Source organism: Anopheles moucheti, chromosome 3 (genome assembly GCF_943734755.1).
Source record: "Anopheles moucheti chromosome 3, idAnoMoucSN_F20_07, whole genome shotgun sequence".
NCBI classification, from domain to species: domain Eukaryota; kingdom Metazoa; phylum Arthropoda; class Insecta; order Diptera; family Culicidae; genus Anopheles; species Anopheles moucheti.
This window is the reverse complement of record NC_069141.1, coordinates 73,051,897-73,071,564: the sequence shown is the minus strand read 5'-3', so window position 1 is coordinate 73,071,564 and position 19,668 is coordinate 73,051,897. Positions and strand designations below refer to the sequence as shown.

Genomic DNA, 19,668 nt, shown 5'->3' with positions numbered 1-19,668 from the left:
CCTGCATGAGCATGACTCCATTTCTTACGCTGCACTATTGCGGGTCACTATGGACATGGCGCGAAGCGGTAGTCCTTGAGTTGGAATTAAAAGCAATGCTTGTTTAACATAGGTCGCCCGCGCCAGATCTGCCATTTCTCGCTCACGAACCCGTCGAGGTTTCTTCCGTTGCCCTCGGTAGGTTATGCCATCACCATGCCGAGAACCGAAACCGAGAACACACCGTGCCAGGATCGCATCGTTCATTTAAATCGAGCGCTATTTGTTAAGTGTCGAGTGCTTTTGATTCAATCTAGAATGTGGTAATGGCACATCAACATTCTATTAATAAAACACATTCCCAGCACTGGTACCCCTGCTGGTGGCCGGTGGTGGTGGTGGTAGTGAGAAATTTTGACGGCACCTAGAGCGAACCAGAGGGGGTACACGCGTCAATGTCGCATCCCTCGAATCAGCGCTCGAAATCCCCTCCGGAGGGGTATTCGACAACAAGGTTGCATCTTTAGTTTTCATCAACATCGTGCGCACTGTTTCCTTCCATCCAATTCCCAGCAAAACCTACTCGGTCATTTCGCAAAACCTACGCTAAACGGTCGAGCATCGAACGATCCTGCCCCGTGCTCACCTATTTCTCAATTGGCTCACCATAAATTACGATAATAATAAATAGGTAAATACGCCGACGGGTGCACCGTCTTTAAGCCTGCTCGAGCCAACTCGATAAAGCTTTATGAGTGTGCTCCACCAATCCGCATCCAAAGGGTGGTCTATTGCAGTGTGACCGTTTCAGCCCGAGCCACCACTGGAGCTGCCGGGTGGGGGATTTTTTTTATTCGTTGGCAGAATGTGCAGCATGATGCTGGATACGGTCCGGTGTATATATTTCGTTTGCTCATAATATCGAAATAATTAGAATGGCTCATTACGGGCCATACCGATCGGTGATCAGTGACTTCAGCGCTCTACCCAACGTTCGATTGATCGTGTGATCTCTATGGAACTGAACGCTTTGGTACTTAAAACCGTTCGTTGAGTTAATGCGAGCAACTTTTATCTGGAATATATCATTAGTAACTAAAAACATTGAGAATAGCAATTGGAGCTCTACAGAGAGATATGCTTAACGGGGTCTATTTATCGCTTCTTACTTTTTAAGTCACTAAACAAGGGTAAAAAGGATGTCCTACACCATTACCTCACTTTCCATCACACCGCGGAATTTAAACTATTTGCAGCTTGTTGACGTACGAGTGCGTCCTCAAAGCCCGCGCAAACAAGTGCAAACGTTGTCGCACTAAGGTTTAATAGCGTTACCGTACGTACGCAAAGCAAAGATTTTTGTTACGTATCGCAAAAACCCGCTGTGTGCACATAATTTGCGTACGCGCCTCCGGTACCACCGTTGACGCTTTCACAAAAGCTTCGCCACCATCCTTCGCCCAAACGCGGCTCCGCGTAGGACGCCCGATACGCAACGGCCGCAACCAGCGGACCTCCCTTTCGCATTCATTCTGGCGGTGGCACATTAATCTTTTTAAATTGACTTTATCTAATCGATTTATTTATTATGCTTTATAGCGCTCGCGCAGTAGTGCATTTGCCGTCCCGTTTAATGCAACACTACTAAATCTCACCCCACTTTCACCGGCCGGACCCGTTGTGTCCGCGCCCGGTTGCTTTGACCTCTCGCGTCCACTGTGATCGAAGTGCCGGGGCTTAATCTAGGTGCCTTCCAGTGCCTGATTTCATCTGGTTCGTCTTCAGGTTCGTGTATTATCTGTTTTGCTTCACCCGCCACACAAATGACCATTCATTTTGACGCGGTGTAGCGTCCTTTTGCAAAGGCTGGGTAAAACGGGTTTGATTAACACGTAAATCTGTAGTTGGTTCGATAACATCTTAGCACCCGGACAGCTACCATCCTGTGGTGTACTGGATTGATACATTAGCTGCTGGCAGATAGCAACACGGGGTTATTAATTCTTTTTTGATAATTCAAGTACAATGTATAGCAATACGGTTTCGTTGAGAGTCGTTCCATTTCAAAATGAACTTTGTAGAGTCACTCGTCTGGAATTACTAATTGTAGCAGGAATTGAAAATAGAACGTTTATTCTCATTCTCTGGTTCGAGTTCAATCTCTGTTAATGTTTAACAATACACAACATAAATCACATTTAACTTATGTCAGATATGTCTTTCAGAATGAGCTGATCGAGTAGGCTGAGTAATTCTTCGATGGACAAAGTCGTCATCACGATTTGGCTGCTTTAATGTAAAAAACTTACTACACAAAACGATGATTCTTCGGGTCAGCATGAGGATTTAAGAATGAAAACCCCACAACCGACAGAGTCAGATATCTTTCAAACAATTAATGCATAGTCCAACCACGTTAAGTTCTGATTGCCAGAATTGGAATTGAAGGAGTAACTATTGAAAGATGATGTTCAAAACGAGTGACAGACACGAGAGCAATATCTATGCAGATATTGCACATATCTTCAAGGCCCTATCGATCTACTGCATATGATTCCTAGTAGATCTGTACAGCGACGGATCTAACATTAAGCGGAGTAGGCGGCCGCCTAGGGCCTCGTCGTGTTGGGGGTCCCGAAAAAAGCTGATAGTAGTAATAGGTGTATAAATTATAGACAGGAAAGAGCCCGACAACTTGAACCCTCTTGTTATGTGAGGGGCTCCTGGAGAAATAGAGGCTCATGGAGGAGTTGTAGATGCTTAAATAGTCTAAAGCAGCCTAAAGTGACGAACTCTGTCGTATGGTTACGTATACGTACGTACGTATTTTAAATATTTTAAATTTCCTTGAGATAAATTCGTTCCTCTCAAGCCATTATCGGGGTAAGTGATGAAACTCATGATGAAGTGATGAACATTGCCGAGTAGAGTTTAAACATATCAGTAAAGATAGTTCGCAGGGACAACAACCTATCGCTCGAACGCCTTTAGAATAATTGGAAGTAAATCCCTTTTGTGATGCGTTTCCCTAGAGATAGTGCAAGCTAATGTGTAATCTTCGTCATCATTTATATTACAAAACAACAATATACTTTGCTCAAATTGGGGAAATTTATTGAAACTGGGAAAGCTACATTGGGTCAATTTTGTATTTCGTTTGTGGGTGAACACTTAATGGCACTGGTTTCGGTTAACTGTATTCCGCATACAGGAACAAAAAGGTAAGTTAAGCTAATAATAACTGGGAGGATTGTGTTGCTGTCACGAGCAGAAAATGAAACCGGATAGGAGAAATAGGAAAAGTTATAGCGTAAAGTCATCATTTAGTAAAATTTATCCATTTCGAAGAAGTCCTTAGTATTCGCAGCATTTTTCGTTATCAGCCGATCCTTCATATCGCATATTAGTTGCAGTCCAAAAACCATCTGTCCAAATTCATTATCCAAGTAGTCGTTTATCCATAAAAAAGATGCTCATCGGTAGGAGGGGAGACGCTATATTAAATTGTTGGGCAAACGCCTGTCTGCACATTGCCGACCGTCATCTTTGGTGTAATCTGTTCGACTGTATTGCGAACCTTTACATTGCGTATACATCCCTGGAACGGCACACGCGCATTAAATCCTCGAATCTGCAAGAATGGAAGGAAAAGGATCAAAATTATTTCGTTTCTGAAAGACACTCCAGGACAAAGCTATACTAACCCGCTGCAAGTGAGGATGTCCGCCAAGGAAGAGCGGTCGTGTGGTGTCGGTCGACGGAGAGCGCGCATCACCGATGGCCGGGTTCGAGCTCACATCGTTCACCTTAATGGTGATCACGTACTGCGACTTGATGGCAGAAACCGTGCGCCATTGACCATCGCACAGGTTCTCTTCCGGCAGTGGCGTGTAGGTGGCTACGTACGGTTCATCCCCGTTGTTCACCGCCAGACTGATCGTGCCGTTGATCATCTCCAGCACGAAGTACGACTTGCGGCCGTGCACCGACATCAGCAGACCGCTTGATGCCCGCGGCCGTATGTCCATACTGACCGTCAGCTCGTTGCCCACCTTGAACTTTTCGTACAGCTTCACAAATCCGCCACCACTGCCAAAGAACGTACCCGTTTCGATCTGGTTGGAGCAGGGTATCGTGCGCGTTATGTTGGAAGGCGCGGCCAACGGATTATCGTTCACAGCGAGCTTGTTGATGCAACCAACGAATTGATTGCGTTCGAGCACATTTTTGTCCATCTGTGAGAAAGAAATTACGCATTTAGTGCCGTTTTCCATTTAGCGTCCACACACACACATCGTACTCACCTTAAGATTAAGCGCTACCTCCTCGTAGTTGTCGACAGTGACACCACCGACAAACATCGGGGCCTGCAGCGCCATGGTGCGAGTCGTACCCTTCGATTCACCCATCGATATATCCTCGAGGTCCACTATCATCCTGCCCATGCTGTTCTGGCGGGCAAAGTTTACCGTGTGCCACTCGTTATCGTCGTACCTGCGCTCGGACGTCATGTTGGCCGAACCCGAACCACAGTTGAACGAATGGACCAGCCTGCCGTCGCGCAGATGCAGCGCCACAAAATCGGTATGTCGAGAGTCAGCCACGTAGAACAGGACACCCTCGGAGAACTCCGTCTTGAAGTTGAACGTGAATTCGTACTGACGTTTGCTCTTCAGCGGCACCTCGCTAAACTCGATGTGGCTGAACTGCCCGGTTCCGAACCGATAGCCATGGTCGAAATCGACATCCTGTTCCGGTGTAATAGGTAGTCTACACACCGGCGGTGGCTCATCCGGTTGTGTTGGTCTTGGACGCATCGTTGTCGTGGTGGTCGTAGTTGTTGTTGTGGTGGTGCTGGTGGTCGTTGTGGCAGCATCAGTTGAAGGTTCCTTCGGAATGGCAGGGACCGGTTTCCAACCACGGTCCGGTTTTCGTGTATCCTTCTCCTCCTCGTCGTCAGGCTTGCCCGGCTGTTCACTCTCCGCTTCGACTCGACTCGATACAAACACCTCCGGATCCTTGCCATCATTCGGATAGTACAACGGCACATCACCAACGGCAAACAGTTCCTTCGAGCACTGATCCATTACGGCCGACTTCTTGTCGCGGAGCGTTGCGAAATTCACAATCTGTCCGTTCACCGTAACATCGCTAATGCATCCCATAAAGTACGCGTTCGATGCGATCGCATTATGCATCGGGACGAAATTCTTCGGCAATCCACCGAAGTAGATGTCGCCATTTTCGATGTACAGCGGTTGCGGTGGATAGAGACTGTAGCGTGGATCATGATCGTCCACCATCAGCGTCAACCTGTCATGTTCGTGGCTAGCAGTGACCGCGTGCCACTCACCATCGTTGTACCTGTGGTAGTCGTCAGTGGTAACCTCCGAGCCGGAGCTGCTCAACACGAGCACTCCATCCCGCAATGCCAATCCCAGCGAGAGGCTCTGATCGTAGTTGCTGGTATAGAACAGCACACCGCTACGCTGGGTGGTACGGAACTTAAGGTTCACCTGCAGATTGTTGACCGACGCCACTCCAGGCTGATTCACGTAACCGAACTGGCGCGGCGGGAAGGACACGAGCGGCGAGAACTTCATCGGACATCCCGGTCGCACATCGAGCGCCTTCAGATTGAGGCTCAGGTCGACCTTGTTGCCCAAAATGTACACATCGTCAATGCACCCATCGAAGCCCTTCGACGTAACCTCCGGGTGGCTCACGCGGCTCGGGTAGCCACCGAAGTAGAGCGCTTCCGAAATGTGCAACTGCTGGTGCTCGGCCGATCCCGTCTGCTGGAACACCTCACGATCGTCCACCGTCAGCTTGCCGATGTTGCCATCGCGTTCCACCGAAATCTTGTGCCACTTGTCGTCATTGAACGCGTTGTTCGAACCCATCGTGACGGCCTGGGCGTGCTGGCCAAGTTTGAACTGGAACACCACCGCACCGTTCAGCATCTCCACCGAAATGAAGTGTTTGTTTTTGCCCGCATAGAACAGCAAACCGTCGCGTGTCTCCGGTGGTGCCTTAAACTGGAACTGCAGCTGGGACTGCTGCTTGAACGTGTACGGCTTTGCATCGATCGCTACATATCCGTTGCCGCTAAACCGGAACCCAGTCGACGGGTTCTCCTCGTTGCGCAGAGACTCGCGCTCCGGTGATCCGTACACGTTCTGAGCGTCGATGAAGTTCCACAGACCCACGTGCTCGCCGCCAATCTGAAGCTGCTCGATACGACCGTCAAACTCGCTCGATTTCACATCCAGCGGCATGTTGTACTCCGGCGGGTAGCCACCAATGAACAACTTGCTGTTCTGATCCACATTGAACACGTTGTACGCTCCCGGCAGTACCTGCTCCTTCGTATGGAACACGTCCGTACCGTTATCCAGCTCCTCGCGGATAATCAACTTCACGTTGTTGCCGGTCCGTTCAACGATCGCTTGGTACCACTTATCGTCCGCCACATACTTCGGACTGATCACCTTTTCCGGATCATTGCCAAGATCAATCGACAGCACCGGGTATCCATTTTCGATCTCCAGTGCCATGTAGTCATCGCGTGAGCTCTTCTTCGAGTCCGGCTTTACCTCATTGCCAAGATAGAGCAGGAATCCTTCCGGTTTATCAGTGCGGAAGAACACGGACACGTTCGAGTTCGTAGCCATCTGGGACAGACTTTGCGGTGGCTTCAGCTCCACCGTAGTATTGGGGTGGAACTGCATACCGACCTTGATCGTGTTAGCAATCGATCTTGCCTCTCTAATTTGGCGCTTCAACGACTCGAGCTGATCGCCGATATCACTCACGATCGAGTCCACCTGGTTCTGCTTCGCGTCCAGCTTTTCCACCAGCTGGCGAATGTTGGGGATCATCGTTTTAAGGCGCTCGATCTGCGTGGTTGCCTGCTTAATGTCCTTTTGCGTGTTGTCCACCTCCTTCGGCAGCTGGTCTGCCAAGTACACACTCTTGGACAGGTCGCTTATCATCGGATCCAAGATCTTCATCGAGTTTTGCGATTTTGCTTGCGCTTCGATGGCCTGATCGCGTGCCGTTTCCCAATCGTCCGTATGCGATTCCTCCGGTATACCGTCCAGGGCGGCATTGATCGAGTACAGCAAGTCGTCACTGTGCGCGTTCCGCTCCTTAATGCCATCCACCATATCGATCGACTGCTTGCTCTGCGGTTCCAGCTCCATCTGGAGGGTGGTAAACATACGCCGCGCATCGCTAAGCAACTCCCGGGAAGCAGCGTCTGATTCGGCGGCCCGATTATCAATGCCCTCCGTTTGATCCGTCGCCTTCTGGGCCGTCTGGGTGGCGTTCCGAATGTTGTCGGCCGCCTCCTTCACCGCGTCCACAATCTTCGTGTGAGCCGTTGCTGCCTGCAGTGCCGTCTCCGAGTTGGCCGAGACGCCGGAATATTTGTCCGACAAACTCTCCGCTTCCATCTTCAGCTCGTTCGCGTGCGCATAGGCCCGTTCGATCAGCGGACTCAGCTGCTGGTACTCGTCAAACGCAACCGGCAGCTGCCGGTCCACATCGTTGTCCAGATCGGTAAGCCCCTTGTTCACATTGCCCAGCTCGACGTGCGTGATGTCTATGTCCTTCATGATGTTGGAGGAGTTAGCCAGCAGCACCTTGCTGTTTTCGGTGTTCTCAGTAGCTTCCTTCGCGTGTGCCGTTACCGTGTCGAACTTGGTGTTAACTCCCCCTTTATTCTTGTTGTTCAACCTTGACGTGATGGTGCTTTCCTTCTCCACCTTCAAGCTCCAGGTGTAGAGATCTTCCAGCTTCACATCAAACTCCCCAATATCGTGCATAAGCTTGGCGAGCTTCTCATGTTGCATCTGCACCGGTTCACCGAATGATTCTACGGCTTCCAGCAAACGGGTGGCATTCTCCAGCTGCGAATTGAGGGACTCCGGTGTCGTCGAGTACTGCTTGATGTTGTCCAAATAGTTCTTCGCCTCCGCATACGCTTGGTCCAGCTTGGTTATCTCCGATGAGTCCAAATTCTCCGCCAACATCAACACCTCATCGATCGTATTCTTCGTGTTGATGTGCACCAGACGGCAATCGTCCAGCACGTTTGACGCGGCCCCGAGCAGATTCTGGCTATTGGTGGAAATATCCTTCGCGTTCTCGTCCGCATACTGAATGCGGCGATCCAAACTCTTCACCTCCAGCTCCAACGCTTCGACCTTTTGCTTCGCAGGATTCAGGTTAACACCGTGCGGATCCAAACTGCGCACCTTCGGCTCCAGCCGATCGACCATATCGTCAAAGTATTTCAGCTTCTGCGAGGTGTAGTAATCGTCCGCGATCGTCTTGATGTCTCCCAGCACGGGGTCTATATCGCGCTTTAGTCCATCGGTCACGTCCAGCAACGCATGGTGGCATACGTCACACTCCTGGCAGCCCGTGTCCGGTATGAGCACCCAGCGATACGGACACGAGTCACACTTCTCACCGACCACACCCGACAGACATTCGCACTGGCCCGTCAACGCATTACAGCCCAAACCTCTGGAGTAGTCCGTGTTGCAGGAGCACGGCACGCAACCTTCCACCGAGTAGTCCCAGTAGCCCGGCTCACACCGATCACACTGCCGCCCGGTTACGCCAGGCTTGCAGGCACACTTGCCAGTATTATCATCGCATTGCGAACTGTTCGACGCGATGCCACAATCGCACGGCGTACAGCCACGTCCCGACTCGAACCCGTAGTGATCGTCATCGCACCGATCGCACTTCTCGCCGATCACGTTCGGCAGACAGTTGCACGTTCCCACAAAGTGATCGCAGTAGTCCATACCGGTCTTATCGCAGATACAGCTCTGGCAGTCCTTCTCAAACACGGCATCACCGTAGAACCCAGGCGCACACAGATTGCACGCCTTACCGAACGTGTTGTTCAGGCAGAGTTTACATTCGCCCGATACCGAATCACAAGCGCCCGGTTCATTCGCGTTGATATTTCCCGAACAATCGCACGGCTTACAGAGCTCGCCCTCCACTTGCGGCTGACCGTAATAGCCCGGCGCACAGCTCTGACATTTCTCACCGTAGTAGCCCGGTTTACAATCGCAATGTATCTCGTACCCATCCTCGGAAACCTCACACGACGTGGCGAAGTTGTTCGACTCCACCGGCAGCGGACAGGCGCAGATCATACAATCGTTCGGCGTGCCCCGTGTCGCATTGCCGTAGAATCCTTCAATACACTGATCACAGTGATCGCCGGTGGTAAAGTGCTGACAGTCATGACAGATGCCCGTATTGCAATCGCAAGTCGCCGCATGTCCGTTACACTCGCACGGTATGCAGTACCCCAGGTGGGGTCCGTTCGGATCGCGGTAGTAACCCGGTGCACAATCTTCACACGACTGCCCAACATACCCCGGTGGACAGTCACAGTTTTCCACCGCCAGCTCGCGATACAGATGCGGATGTTCCAGGTCGTCATGGGCCATCGTTAAGCTGACGTCCGAGACAACCGTCACCAGCCCATTCTCCCAGTAGGACGCCCGGATGTAGATATTCTTGAGGTCGCGCAGCAGCATCATAAACTGTTCGCGACTTACCGGACCACCGGCCGCCGTTTGGAAGTTGCTCTCGACCATCTCCACGCTGCCGCTGAACAGCTGATGCGAAGACGGCTGACGGTAACTCTGGTGCATCACCTCCAGCTGCTTACCCACGAGTATCACGTCCGCTCCGATCAGTGCACTGCCAAACAACCCATTCGTAAAGTGGATCTTGTACATCAAGGACCCTCCGTACGCGGAAAGGTGATTGTTCAGATCGAACAGATAGTCCAGCATGCCGAAGTACACCATACCGGCTGACGGGTCACGGTTGTCAAAAGCACTCAGCGACACCTCGGCGGACGTTTCGTTCAGCATAACGTCATCCTTGAGGATCCAAGGGGTGATGGTGATCTTGCCACCGGACAAACGGATCGTGTTGACCGTCACCTCCTTCATCATGCTCACGTTGAACGGTCGCAGGAACGCCGTCTGACACCGGCTCGAATGTCCAAAGCAGAAGCACTTGGTGCAACCGTCCGGATTGCCCGCCTGCAGATTGTAGGTCCCGTCCACGCACGTGCTGCATTCTCGTCCCTGCACGTTCTTCTTGCAGAAGCAGCTCTCGTCCGTCTGGTCGCAGATCTCAAACGTTGTGCCGCGTATGTCACAGTGGCACGGTTCGCAGTACGGGAAGTTGAAGAATCCATACTCGCACCGATCGCACTTCCGACCGACCACGTTCGCCTTACACTCGCACATACCGCTGTCCATGTCGCACTGCAGATTGTTGTACGACACACCCAACGGATTGCAGTTGCACTCCTCGCAGCCGATGATTTGATCGAACCCAAACGTGTACGGTACGCACTGATCGCACTTTTCGCCCGTCACCCGATCGGGACACACGCACTCGCCCGTGTCCTTGTGGCACTGCGCGGTCGACGGACAGTTGCAGGGTTTGCAGTCCGGGAAGCCGTAATAGCCCGTCTTGCACGCCTCGCACTTTCGTCCAATAATGTGCGCCTTACATTGGCACTGGCCACCGAACGGTTCACACTCGAAGCTCGTCGAACCCGAGTAGTCGCAGTTGCACGGTAACGCTCCACTGTTGTAGTCCGCGGTGAGCGAAAATACGGCCTTCTTGCAGAAATCCGAAGCGTTCGTTTGAATGTAGAAATGGTCCTGTCCGCACTGCTGGATGAACTCGTTCGTCTGATCGAACGTCTCCTCCTGGAGCAGCACATTGTGGAACTGCTCAGCCGGCACCAGCAGCACGTAGTCAACCCAAACCCGCTTGGTACCGTCGCCCACGATCGTCAGCTCGATGTTGTCCTGCAGGTCGAACTCGATGTATCCGCTGTCCTGTTTCAGCACCTCCCGGCAGCCACTGTTTGCCGGACAGTGCCGGACCTCCAACCGTCCGTCATAGTTCTGACGCCCGGCTTGGATGCGATACTGCACATTGAACGCAGGGTGATCGGGTTGGAAGAACTTCACAATCAGCACGTAACGATTCGGGTGCTGGATCTTCGCCTCGATCGTTAGCTCCGTTTGGTTCTGATCGAGCAGTATCAGCTTGGTGCTGTTGTCGTACAGCTGGCTCGGTACGTGCTCCGCGATCAGATATTCATTTTCCGTCTCAAACTCAACCTTCTTCGAATCGGGCGCGGTGCGGTAGCTCGTCTGCACGCAGTTACCACCCTGCATCACGCACACCGAGTTCGGGCGTATGTAATCCGTCGACCAGTCCTCGTACGGAATGGCAGTGACCGATTTGATCGCGATCGAACCGGACGACGTTTCGACACTCTTCACCTGAATCGGTTTGCGACTGTTCGGATCGAGGAAGAATATCTTTTCGCGCGACTCTCGATCGATCACCGGCTGGCGGCAGACGGTGGTGTACGTGCACGGATAAGCAGTTGCCGACCCGTCCTGATCGATATCGCCGAGCAGGTTCACCTGCAGTATGGCCATCTCCGGATTGTTGCGGTTGGTGATGTAGTCCACGACCACCACGTAACGTCCAGCGTGCGGTACCTCCATCGGATAGAACAGCTCCGGTTGCGTATCCGTTAGGGTCGGCATTTCCTGCTCCCGCACCTTGTCCAAATGCTGGTACTCCTTGAAATGCTCCACCGGCTTGTAGCTCTGCCCATCCTCGATGATGAACGATTCCGTTTGGGGGTTGAATGGTGCCACGCTCGGATATTGATAATGCCGGCACAGATCCATTTCGTCAAACTCGCACGGATTTTCAATCTTTTTCGTCAGTATGGAAGCTTCGTAGTACGCAGCGGGCAGCAGTACAAAGTAGTCGAGAAACACCGTCTTTTCCGTCTTGATGCTGATGGTGTAGCTGCCCGGGTCCAGCACAACCGGTGAAGGAACCTCACCTCTCGCATCCGATACGGTCACAAACTCCGGATTGTCCGACGGCTTAAACAAAACCTTCGTCTTCTGCTCGACCTCCGTCGGATTGTCCGGTGTGATAAGGATCGTAGCGACGACACTGTCCGGGTTGGGATTTTTGTACCGTATCACCAACCGATACACCGACGACTTCAGCACACTGACCTCGTTTATCACTTCGTTCTGCAGCGAGGACATCACGGCGTATCCACGGCTGCTAAAACCGGGGAAAATGTCCTCATGGAACTGGTAGCGTACCTGCGCGCCCGACTGTGTGTACCCATCCTCGTACTCGAACTGGTATTGGTAAAGCGTGGGATAATAGTGCGTCGTTAGCGGGTACGAACAGGTTCGCCCCGACACGCGCGGATGACACCGACAGTGGCCCGTTTCCTTGTTGCACACGTTGTCCGCCGCACCACCAATATCGCAACCGCAATCCTTACACCCGAACAGGTTCGAACCGAACAGATCGAACGTTCCGTCCTTGCATTCCGCACACTGGCGGCCCTTCACGGAAGGTTTACATGCGCACTGGCCCGTCTTCGTATCGCAGGTATCCAACGCACCGATCGTACCATCGATGAAGCACTCGCACTCCTGGCAACCGTGCGGGTTGGTCGCGGTAAGGTTCCAGTACAGCGGCCGACATTTGTCACAGATCCTGCCATGCACACGTTCCTTACACTGACACAGCTCTCCGGCCGGCACCGAACCGCATCCGGCGAACCGTGCTATCACACCCGCCGGATCACAGTTGCATTCCTCGCAGGCCGGGAAGTTGTAGAACCCTTCCTTGCACTGCTGGCAGTTCTTTCCGTCGAAGTTATCCTTGCACTGGCACTGTCCATCGTTGGTGCAGGATTTTGCTAGCGAACCGTACGAGTCACAGTTGCAGGGCAAACATTCCGGATATTGGTAGTACCCGGCCAGACAGGCTGTACATTGTCGTCCACCGAAGTTCTCCAAACACGAGCAGCGTCCAGTGACGTCACAAACCGTAGACGTACTGCCAGCACTGGAACAGTTGCAGGGCACACAGTCCGGATAGTTGTAATAGCCTGGAATACATTGATCGCACCGTGGTCCACCATAACCCTCCCGACACAGGCAGGTACCCAAGTTCTTGTCACATACTTCTTCCAGAGTTCCCCGGACATCACAGTTACAGTCTGTAAAGAGGATATTGGACAAGATTTAACCAACGACTGCACGGTACGCCTTCTCTTTCTGCACTCTTACATGTACAATCCGGATATCTGTAGAACCCATCCTTGCAAGTATCGCAAAGTCGACCGGCGAAGTTCGGCCTGCACTGGCACTGCCCACTGCCCTCGTCACAGACGCGATCAACCGATCCGTGCATGTTACAATCGCAAGCTAAACGATAAAAAAGCAAATAAAACCATCAATTGCCACTACATCCACCTCAGCCATTCCACCTTCTACTTACGATCACAATCCGGGAATCCGTAGTACTCCTTCGCACACTGTTTGCAGTGCGGTCCATCAAAGTTGTGCTTACACGGGCAGGTACCATCAACGGCCTCACAGTAATACCCAACCGTACCGTTCAGATTACACTCGCACTGCCGGCAATTGGGATATCCAAAATGGCCATACGAGCAGGAATCGCAGAGCGGTGGCTCAAACTCAGCACGACATTCGCAGCGTCCACTTGCCTCCTGACAGTTACCGGTAGAGTAGAAGTGATTACAGTCGCAAGCTGTAAAATAGAGTACACTTTAAGTAGCTGAAGTAGACACAGGTTTGTAGGACACTCGCTGAGGACACTTACGCTGACATACGTCCGTTTCATTCCAGTATCTGCCGTACGGGCGATAGTACTTGTCCTGACACTGGTTGCAGTTGATGCCTTTCGTGTTATGCTGGCAGTTTTGGCACACACCGCCACCTTCGTAGTTTCCATGAATGTCCAACGACATTCCCTTTTCGTCGATCTCCTCCGAATAGACACACTCATCCGAATGTCCGAAACAGTTACACGCTGAAAATTTGAAAAGTTTGAAAGATGTTCGAATGCGATGTTCGAAAAACTACTATCAATCCACTTACGTTCACACTGGAAAGGTCTTGCATTGGTGTTTTGGCGCCATTTCTTCTGCTCAAAACCGGGGCAACACTCGGCACACTGAATACCGCACGTGTTATGCTGACACTGGCAGGCTAGTATGCGCATTTGCGATCGTGGATCTTGTACATTGCACGTATTGGCGTGCCCATTGCACACGCACCGACCACCAATCGAGATATCCTTGATCGAGTAGAAGTACTAAAGGAAAAGGAAATGAATGAAATGAAAATAAATAGCCGTTCGATTTTTCAACAAGTCACTCAGCCAACTCACCCGTCTTGTAACCGTCGGATCTTGTCTGGCAACGGACATAAGATGGCCGAGCAAATTCTTCGTACGCAGCAGACGGATGCGAACGTTCGTCGCTCTGCTCCATTCTTGCAGCGTGGACGAGTTGAAGTAATTGTTTGCCGATGGACGATTATTCAGCAAACGAATCGGGATCTGTAATGGCGGATGCAGTGTTTAGACTGTATATAAGCTCACCCCCCAAAACCTTCCATTCAACCTACCTCACCACCCTCCAGGGGCACAATCTTCGAGTGATCCATCGTACAGATGACGTCGTCATCGTTTTGGAGCGGTTTCAAGCTGGCCGAACCGAAGTATGTCACGCAGTCGGTGGGAGTGTCGGAGAAGTGCTGCCATGGTGTCCAGGTCTTGCCATAATCGCTAGATTTCTCAAGCGACCACAAACCGGGACGCGGCGAATTGCCCATACGTATGAACAGATAAGCAACGTGGAATTCCTGTTAAAAAAATGCAATCGTATAATTCCATTGTTGGTATGGATGTCCTGTAAAACGGGTGTTGCTTAGCAACGAAAAAAGACCAAAAAACCATACACTCCATTCTCACATTACGGAATGAAGTTGAAATGCAACCACGGACAGCATAAATAATTATTGCTGACGAGAAGGTATGATGCATATTTGCACCAACTCCAGGGAACGAACTTCATGCGCTTGCTTGGATTGAAGTAATAACAATAACAACGACCAATTGCAACCGCTGCCGCTTAGTAATTGTGCTACAATGTCAAGTTTACGCTATGCGCATCAAGTGACTTGCATCGTTCAAGTGAATGCTAAATGGCCAACACGCCATTAAACTGCACGCATAACAAATGAGTCGGAAATGAGAAGATTACCGCACAGTTTACCGCTCCGTGCACGTGGATCAACTAAAATATCGCCAGATTTTACCATCTCCAATGTGTGCTGTGGTTGATCTCTATCAGTATTGGTAGCAATTTAGGTCAACTAATAGAACTAATAGCAGCTGTATTATGAAGAAATAAGATGGTGGATATGGGAAACTCCTTATTTCATTGCTTCCTCCTTAGTTGATGATGTTCTAATCAACACTCGTCAGAGGTTTTCTATACAGCTATCAAAGGAACTCTTGAGCTCACAATGAACAACGCCAAATTGATCCCACCAAAAAATAATAACATCAACTTGGAAGCAGTTGTTGGACATTCGCGGGCTTATTCTGGTTTTGATCTAAAGCAATTGATCATTTCATTCTCGATTTAAATGCGGCACGATTCAATTCTTTGCTGGAGGTGCATCCACAAGTAGTGGACCACAACCTAATATTCCTGTTCCTGAGTGCATGACTGCTGATTAAAAAATTTCAATTATGTCCTCAACTTTACATTGGTTTTAAAAATTGATGCATGTTGGAGTTGGTGGTCAATAATTATAGCACCGTCTCTTCCAAAGTCCTTCAAAAAATTTTCCACTTCAAGCTTCTGTCCCAAATCGCTTATCGCCAACAGACTTCATCTTGTGGAACAGATTTCGATTATGAAATGCTACAATTAAGAGTCAGAAACACTGGAAGATCTTTCCCTTCAATGAAGGAAGTGAAGTAAGAGTTCTAAATTGATAAGAAAACTATGCTACAGCACCAGCACCAGCCATCAGCATAGAAACTTAGCATACGAACCAAGAATAGAATACGCTTATCAGCAGAATGAAAGAGAACGCGGGTTCAACAAAGTTATCATACGCAACTGGAGTCAACCGTCCAAACCGTGCCTTATCAAGACGGGATGTGTGGTGGTTGTTTTCCAGTCCGACTGGTTGAATAAAGCTTCCGTTCGTTTAAAACCATCCACATGTGTGTACTCGTTCGCAGCAAGCCGCACATCGTGCCGTATGCATGCGTATCCCATACAGCACCATCTCACCAGATTCAACCGACCATGGGCAAGTTTACATTGGTAGTTTACAAGCAAACAGACGTGTTTGCGAAATGCCGAGATTATGTCATCTTCCGGCGGCTATTGCTTCCTGGGGATTAGATCATTTTGGTCCAGATGGTCTTTACCAACCATCTTCTTTCCTTACCTGACCGAAGTCGATCGTGAGGTTAACCTCGTTGTACTTCATACCACGGGACAGTGGAGGACTCTGCCACCAGTTTTGCGTACCGTCGATGGCATACTCCGGCGGGTGTCGTTTGTCTGGATCGGAAGGATCACAAACGTCACAGACCTGTGGATGAGAGGGGTTTAACATAAGCACCCGAAAGCTAGCAGCGGCTATAGACGAAAGACCTACCTGTCCCTGGATGACCGAGTATTGATTCTGATGATCATTTTCCGTATTAGCACCAACCAGTTTACAGTACAGTTCGGGTCCGTCGGTATCAACGCCACACGTGGCGGTAGCGGAAATTTTCCGTCCCTCGGCAAGATTGAAGTACGGTGGTGTAAGTTCCGATCGTACCACTCCTAGGGTCAGCACCACAAGAAGCGCGATCGGGGTGAGTGATGTGAAACCACCCATCCTTAACCGGGAGGTTATCACACCAGCTCCAGACGGACGAGACGGCGCTAGTTAGAAGAATGCGATCAATTAGTACCATGAGTACGCTATTAGGAAAGAAAATATGTGTCGTGTTCCGTAAATTATCGAGCAAATCCTGATGACGTTACATTCCGTTCAACCTGCGCTATATGCCGTTCAATTTGCGTCACTCAATCTACTTCGTAGCTCGTTTAAATACTTTTATGTTTAAAATGTAATGCACCCGACCTAAACTATATAGATAGTTCAACCTGGAGACTATCGGCGCACTGACGAACGAAGTTCGTTCGTTTACGTAAAAGAACTGATCGAACTGCACAGATGCTTGCTGTACTGCAGTATTCTTGTGACCCAATTCTAGTAGTAAAACACCCTTGAATTAGTCTTGTAATTCTTTGAAGTGTATTTTTACAGGAAATTGACAAGAAATTTATTGTAAATTGATGAAAAATTATTGATTTTGTTGTAACATTCACAATATGACTTTTATAATGTCCGCCGAACATGGCGGACCCATGTGTCCAGAGGTGTCCAAAATAGTTGAAAAAATAGTTTTCATAGCCGGAAAGCATTAAAATTGAATCCTCTTTTTTCATACATCTATCGATATCTCAACCAACTTCTCTTTTCTTAAAGGCCAGGCCCATCTTACTGTCCATCGGCGATCGATCGATGATCTAACGTACACGCGGTCGGCTATTTATACGGCCCGGTGGCAACCACAGTATCTGAACAAACAAGTTGAAAATAAACAAACTCTCGCTGGAAATGATCACGTCGCTGTGTAGTTGCTGAATGCATTACACCGAACCGTTCGGTGCATGATTTCATCCCAAAAAACACACACGTTCTACTGCCTGTGATACTGCGAGGCGATACTAATGCCCCGAGAAGCGTCACAAGCGAGCCGAGAAACATATGCAACATTAAGTTCTAAAATTATACCCCCCGACTCCATCTGGCATTCAGACACGCATTGGGAGTTGAGTTCTGGTGGCAGCGCACATTTCGAAACCCACCCGCAGTGCGGTATTCAACAGCAACAACGAAAAATACTTAAGAACGCACGTTTTTACACAGATGATCGTCACAAACGCGCATAGACAAACGATCGTTAAACGTTTCCTGAAAGGCTACAGCAAAGATTCTCGTTTCCTCGCTGTCGATCTTTCCACATTCTTGTGAACGATGTTCGAATCTTCGAAAACCCATCTCCCAACTCGCTATGCTGCATTGGGCGGCCCATTCATTGACCTCGGATCGGGTAGGTGTGTGTGTGTGTGCGTAATCTTCTCCGTTCCTTTCTTTGCCTTCCGAACAGCTTTGCTATGTTCCACGAGCCCGGTTTTATGCTGCCTACATCCAACGGGGCACGGTTCGATGTTTTCATTTCCATTTCTATGGAACAGCTACGAGCTCAGGGAACGCAAAGGAACGAACATAAAAGAAGAAAAAAAATCAACATACACCCCGAACCCGGTACGACTTTGCGAGCACTGGGCAAAAGATTATGCGGTGGGTGCTTCTTCAAACAACTGGAACGAAGACGACACCACCAACAACACCACGGGAAGAACAGGAGAAAAAAAACCCCTAAAAGAAACCACCAGGGCAGGTTATTATCTTCACCGACTGCTTTGCTACGGTCGTGTTTTGGAGGGACTCAACTGCCAAGGGTGGTTCGGTTGGCCGTTGCGGTTGCAGGGCGATTCGATGCACCACCGTGCACGCTAGGATGCTGCTGTGGTGCGGTGCTGATGAGTTTTTTCTTTGCTTTTAGAGTGCGCAGTTCAGCCATTTGGTTTCCTCACGACGCTGCACTTTGGGCAGGGTTTCATCTTTCAGACACCGTTTTTTTTTTTGTTTGCCCCGTGCTATTTCTCAAATTATCGCAACCTTTTTAACCAACACACTAATTTCATGGTGCACGTTCTTTCTTCTCGGTTTCCTTTGCTTGAGTTGGAATTTTTGCTTTTTGCATACCGAGCGAAATGTCTTTGGCACCACCTTGCACAATCTTCATTTTGGAGCACTGTTAAGCTGCACAACTTTTGCACAACATTTTCACAAACATTCGACAGTAACTGTCACTTTAAACTGCATTGAACACGTTTCGACAGCACGTGCCATGGGTTTGCATCTTCGGCAATACATTTTTACAGCTTGTATCTAATTTTATACCATTTTAAACACACATATTTTTGGCTGTAGCGTACATTACATTATATGATCTTTACCTCGTTTAACTACGCACGGCACACTTTCAAATCCCCAAGTGTCTTATCTCGCGCACTACCAATGAAAAACACGGCTTATCAGGCACACACTCTAACTTCCTGCCTCCGTTGAGTTCTTGGTTCTGAGTTTCACTTTTTCAATGCTTCTTGCTGTTAAGCCCGACCGGCGACGGGAGAACCAGTTCCTTCCCGTCTGCTCGGTTCGATCGTTCGCGCGTTTCTGATCCGTTCTTCCCGGTGGCGAACCAAAAGAACCAGTCCCAGATCCCGCTCGAGCCAAGACGTTCTCGAGAAGAGCGCCGCATTATCTGTTCTTCGGTTTTGCTCCGTGCGTCATGTGACTCTCTTTTGTTTTTACGATCATTCATAAACTCATGAGCATCGAAAATATACGTCTAATGCTATAATGTTTAATTAAAAAGAATAACTTCCGATCCCATAGCATAATGACCGTGTTTAGTGTATTATAACTGATCGGTAGCATAACTTTTTTTAGGTTATCAAATTTGATTGCAATTTGTGTTTAAATCTATTGCTTATTATTTTATATTATTCATTCATAAAATTTAAAAAAAGTGATTAATAAA

At 49.6% G+C, this 19,668-nt stretch overlaps 1 protein-coding gene across 1 annotated transcript; it reads right to left on the bottom strand.

Moving 5' to 3' along the window:
* Positions 1-3,068: 3,068 nt before the first annotated feature.
* Positions 3,069-19,275, bottom strand: LOC128305909 (laminin subunit alpha). The gene is made up of 12 exons (XM_053043545.1): positions 19,082-19,275; positions 16,596-16,870; positions 16,383-16,529; positions 14,538-14,774; positions 14,299-14,469; positions 14,007-14,223; positions 13,729-13,938; positions 13,384-13,656; positions 13,173-13,310; positions 4,284-13,102; positions 3,684-4,214; positions 3,069-3,610 (listed from the first exon to the last, which is right to left on the bottom strand). The coding sequence occupies exons 2-12, from the start codon at positions 16,821-16,823 to the stop codon at positions 3,479-3,481; spliced, it is 11,103 nt and encodes a 3,700-aa protein (XP_052899505.1). The 5' UTR covers positions 16,824-16,870; positions 19,082-19,275; the 3' UTR covers positions 3,069-3,478.
* Positions 19,276-19,668: the final 393 nt, after the last annotated feature.

What these genes read in the sequence shown, in the direction of transcription:
- LOC128305909 (XM_053043545.1), bottom strand. Translation starts at nt 16,823, where the DNA reads ATGGGTGGTTTCACATCACTCACCCCGATCGCGCTTCTTGTGGTGCTG. An exon ending in ACTCGGTCATCCAGGGACAG is followed by an intron (nt 16,530 to 16,595) that starts GTAGGTCTTTCG and finishes TCTCATCCACAG; the next exon opens with GTCTGTGACGTTTGTGATCC. An exon ending in ATCCGACGGTTACAAGACGG is followed by an intron (nt 14,224 to 14,298) that starts GTGAGTTGGCTG and finishes CTTTTCCTTTAG; the next exon opens with TACTTCTACTCGATCAAGGA.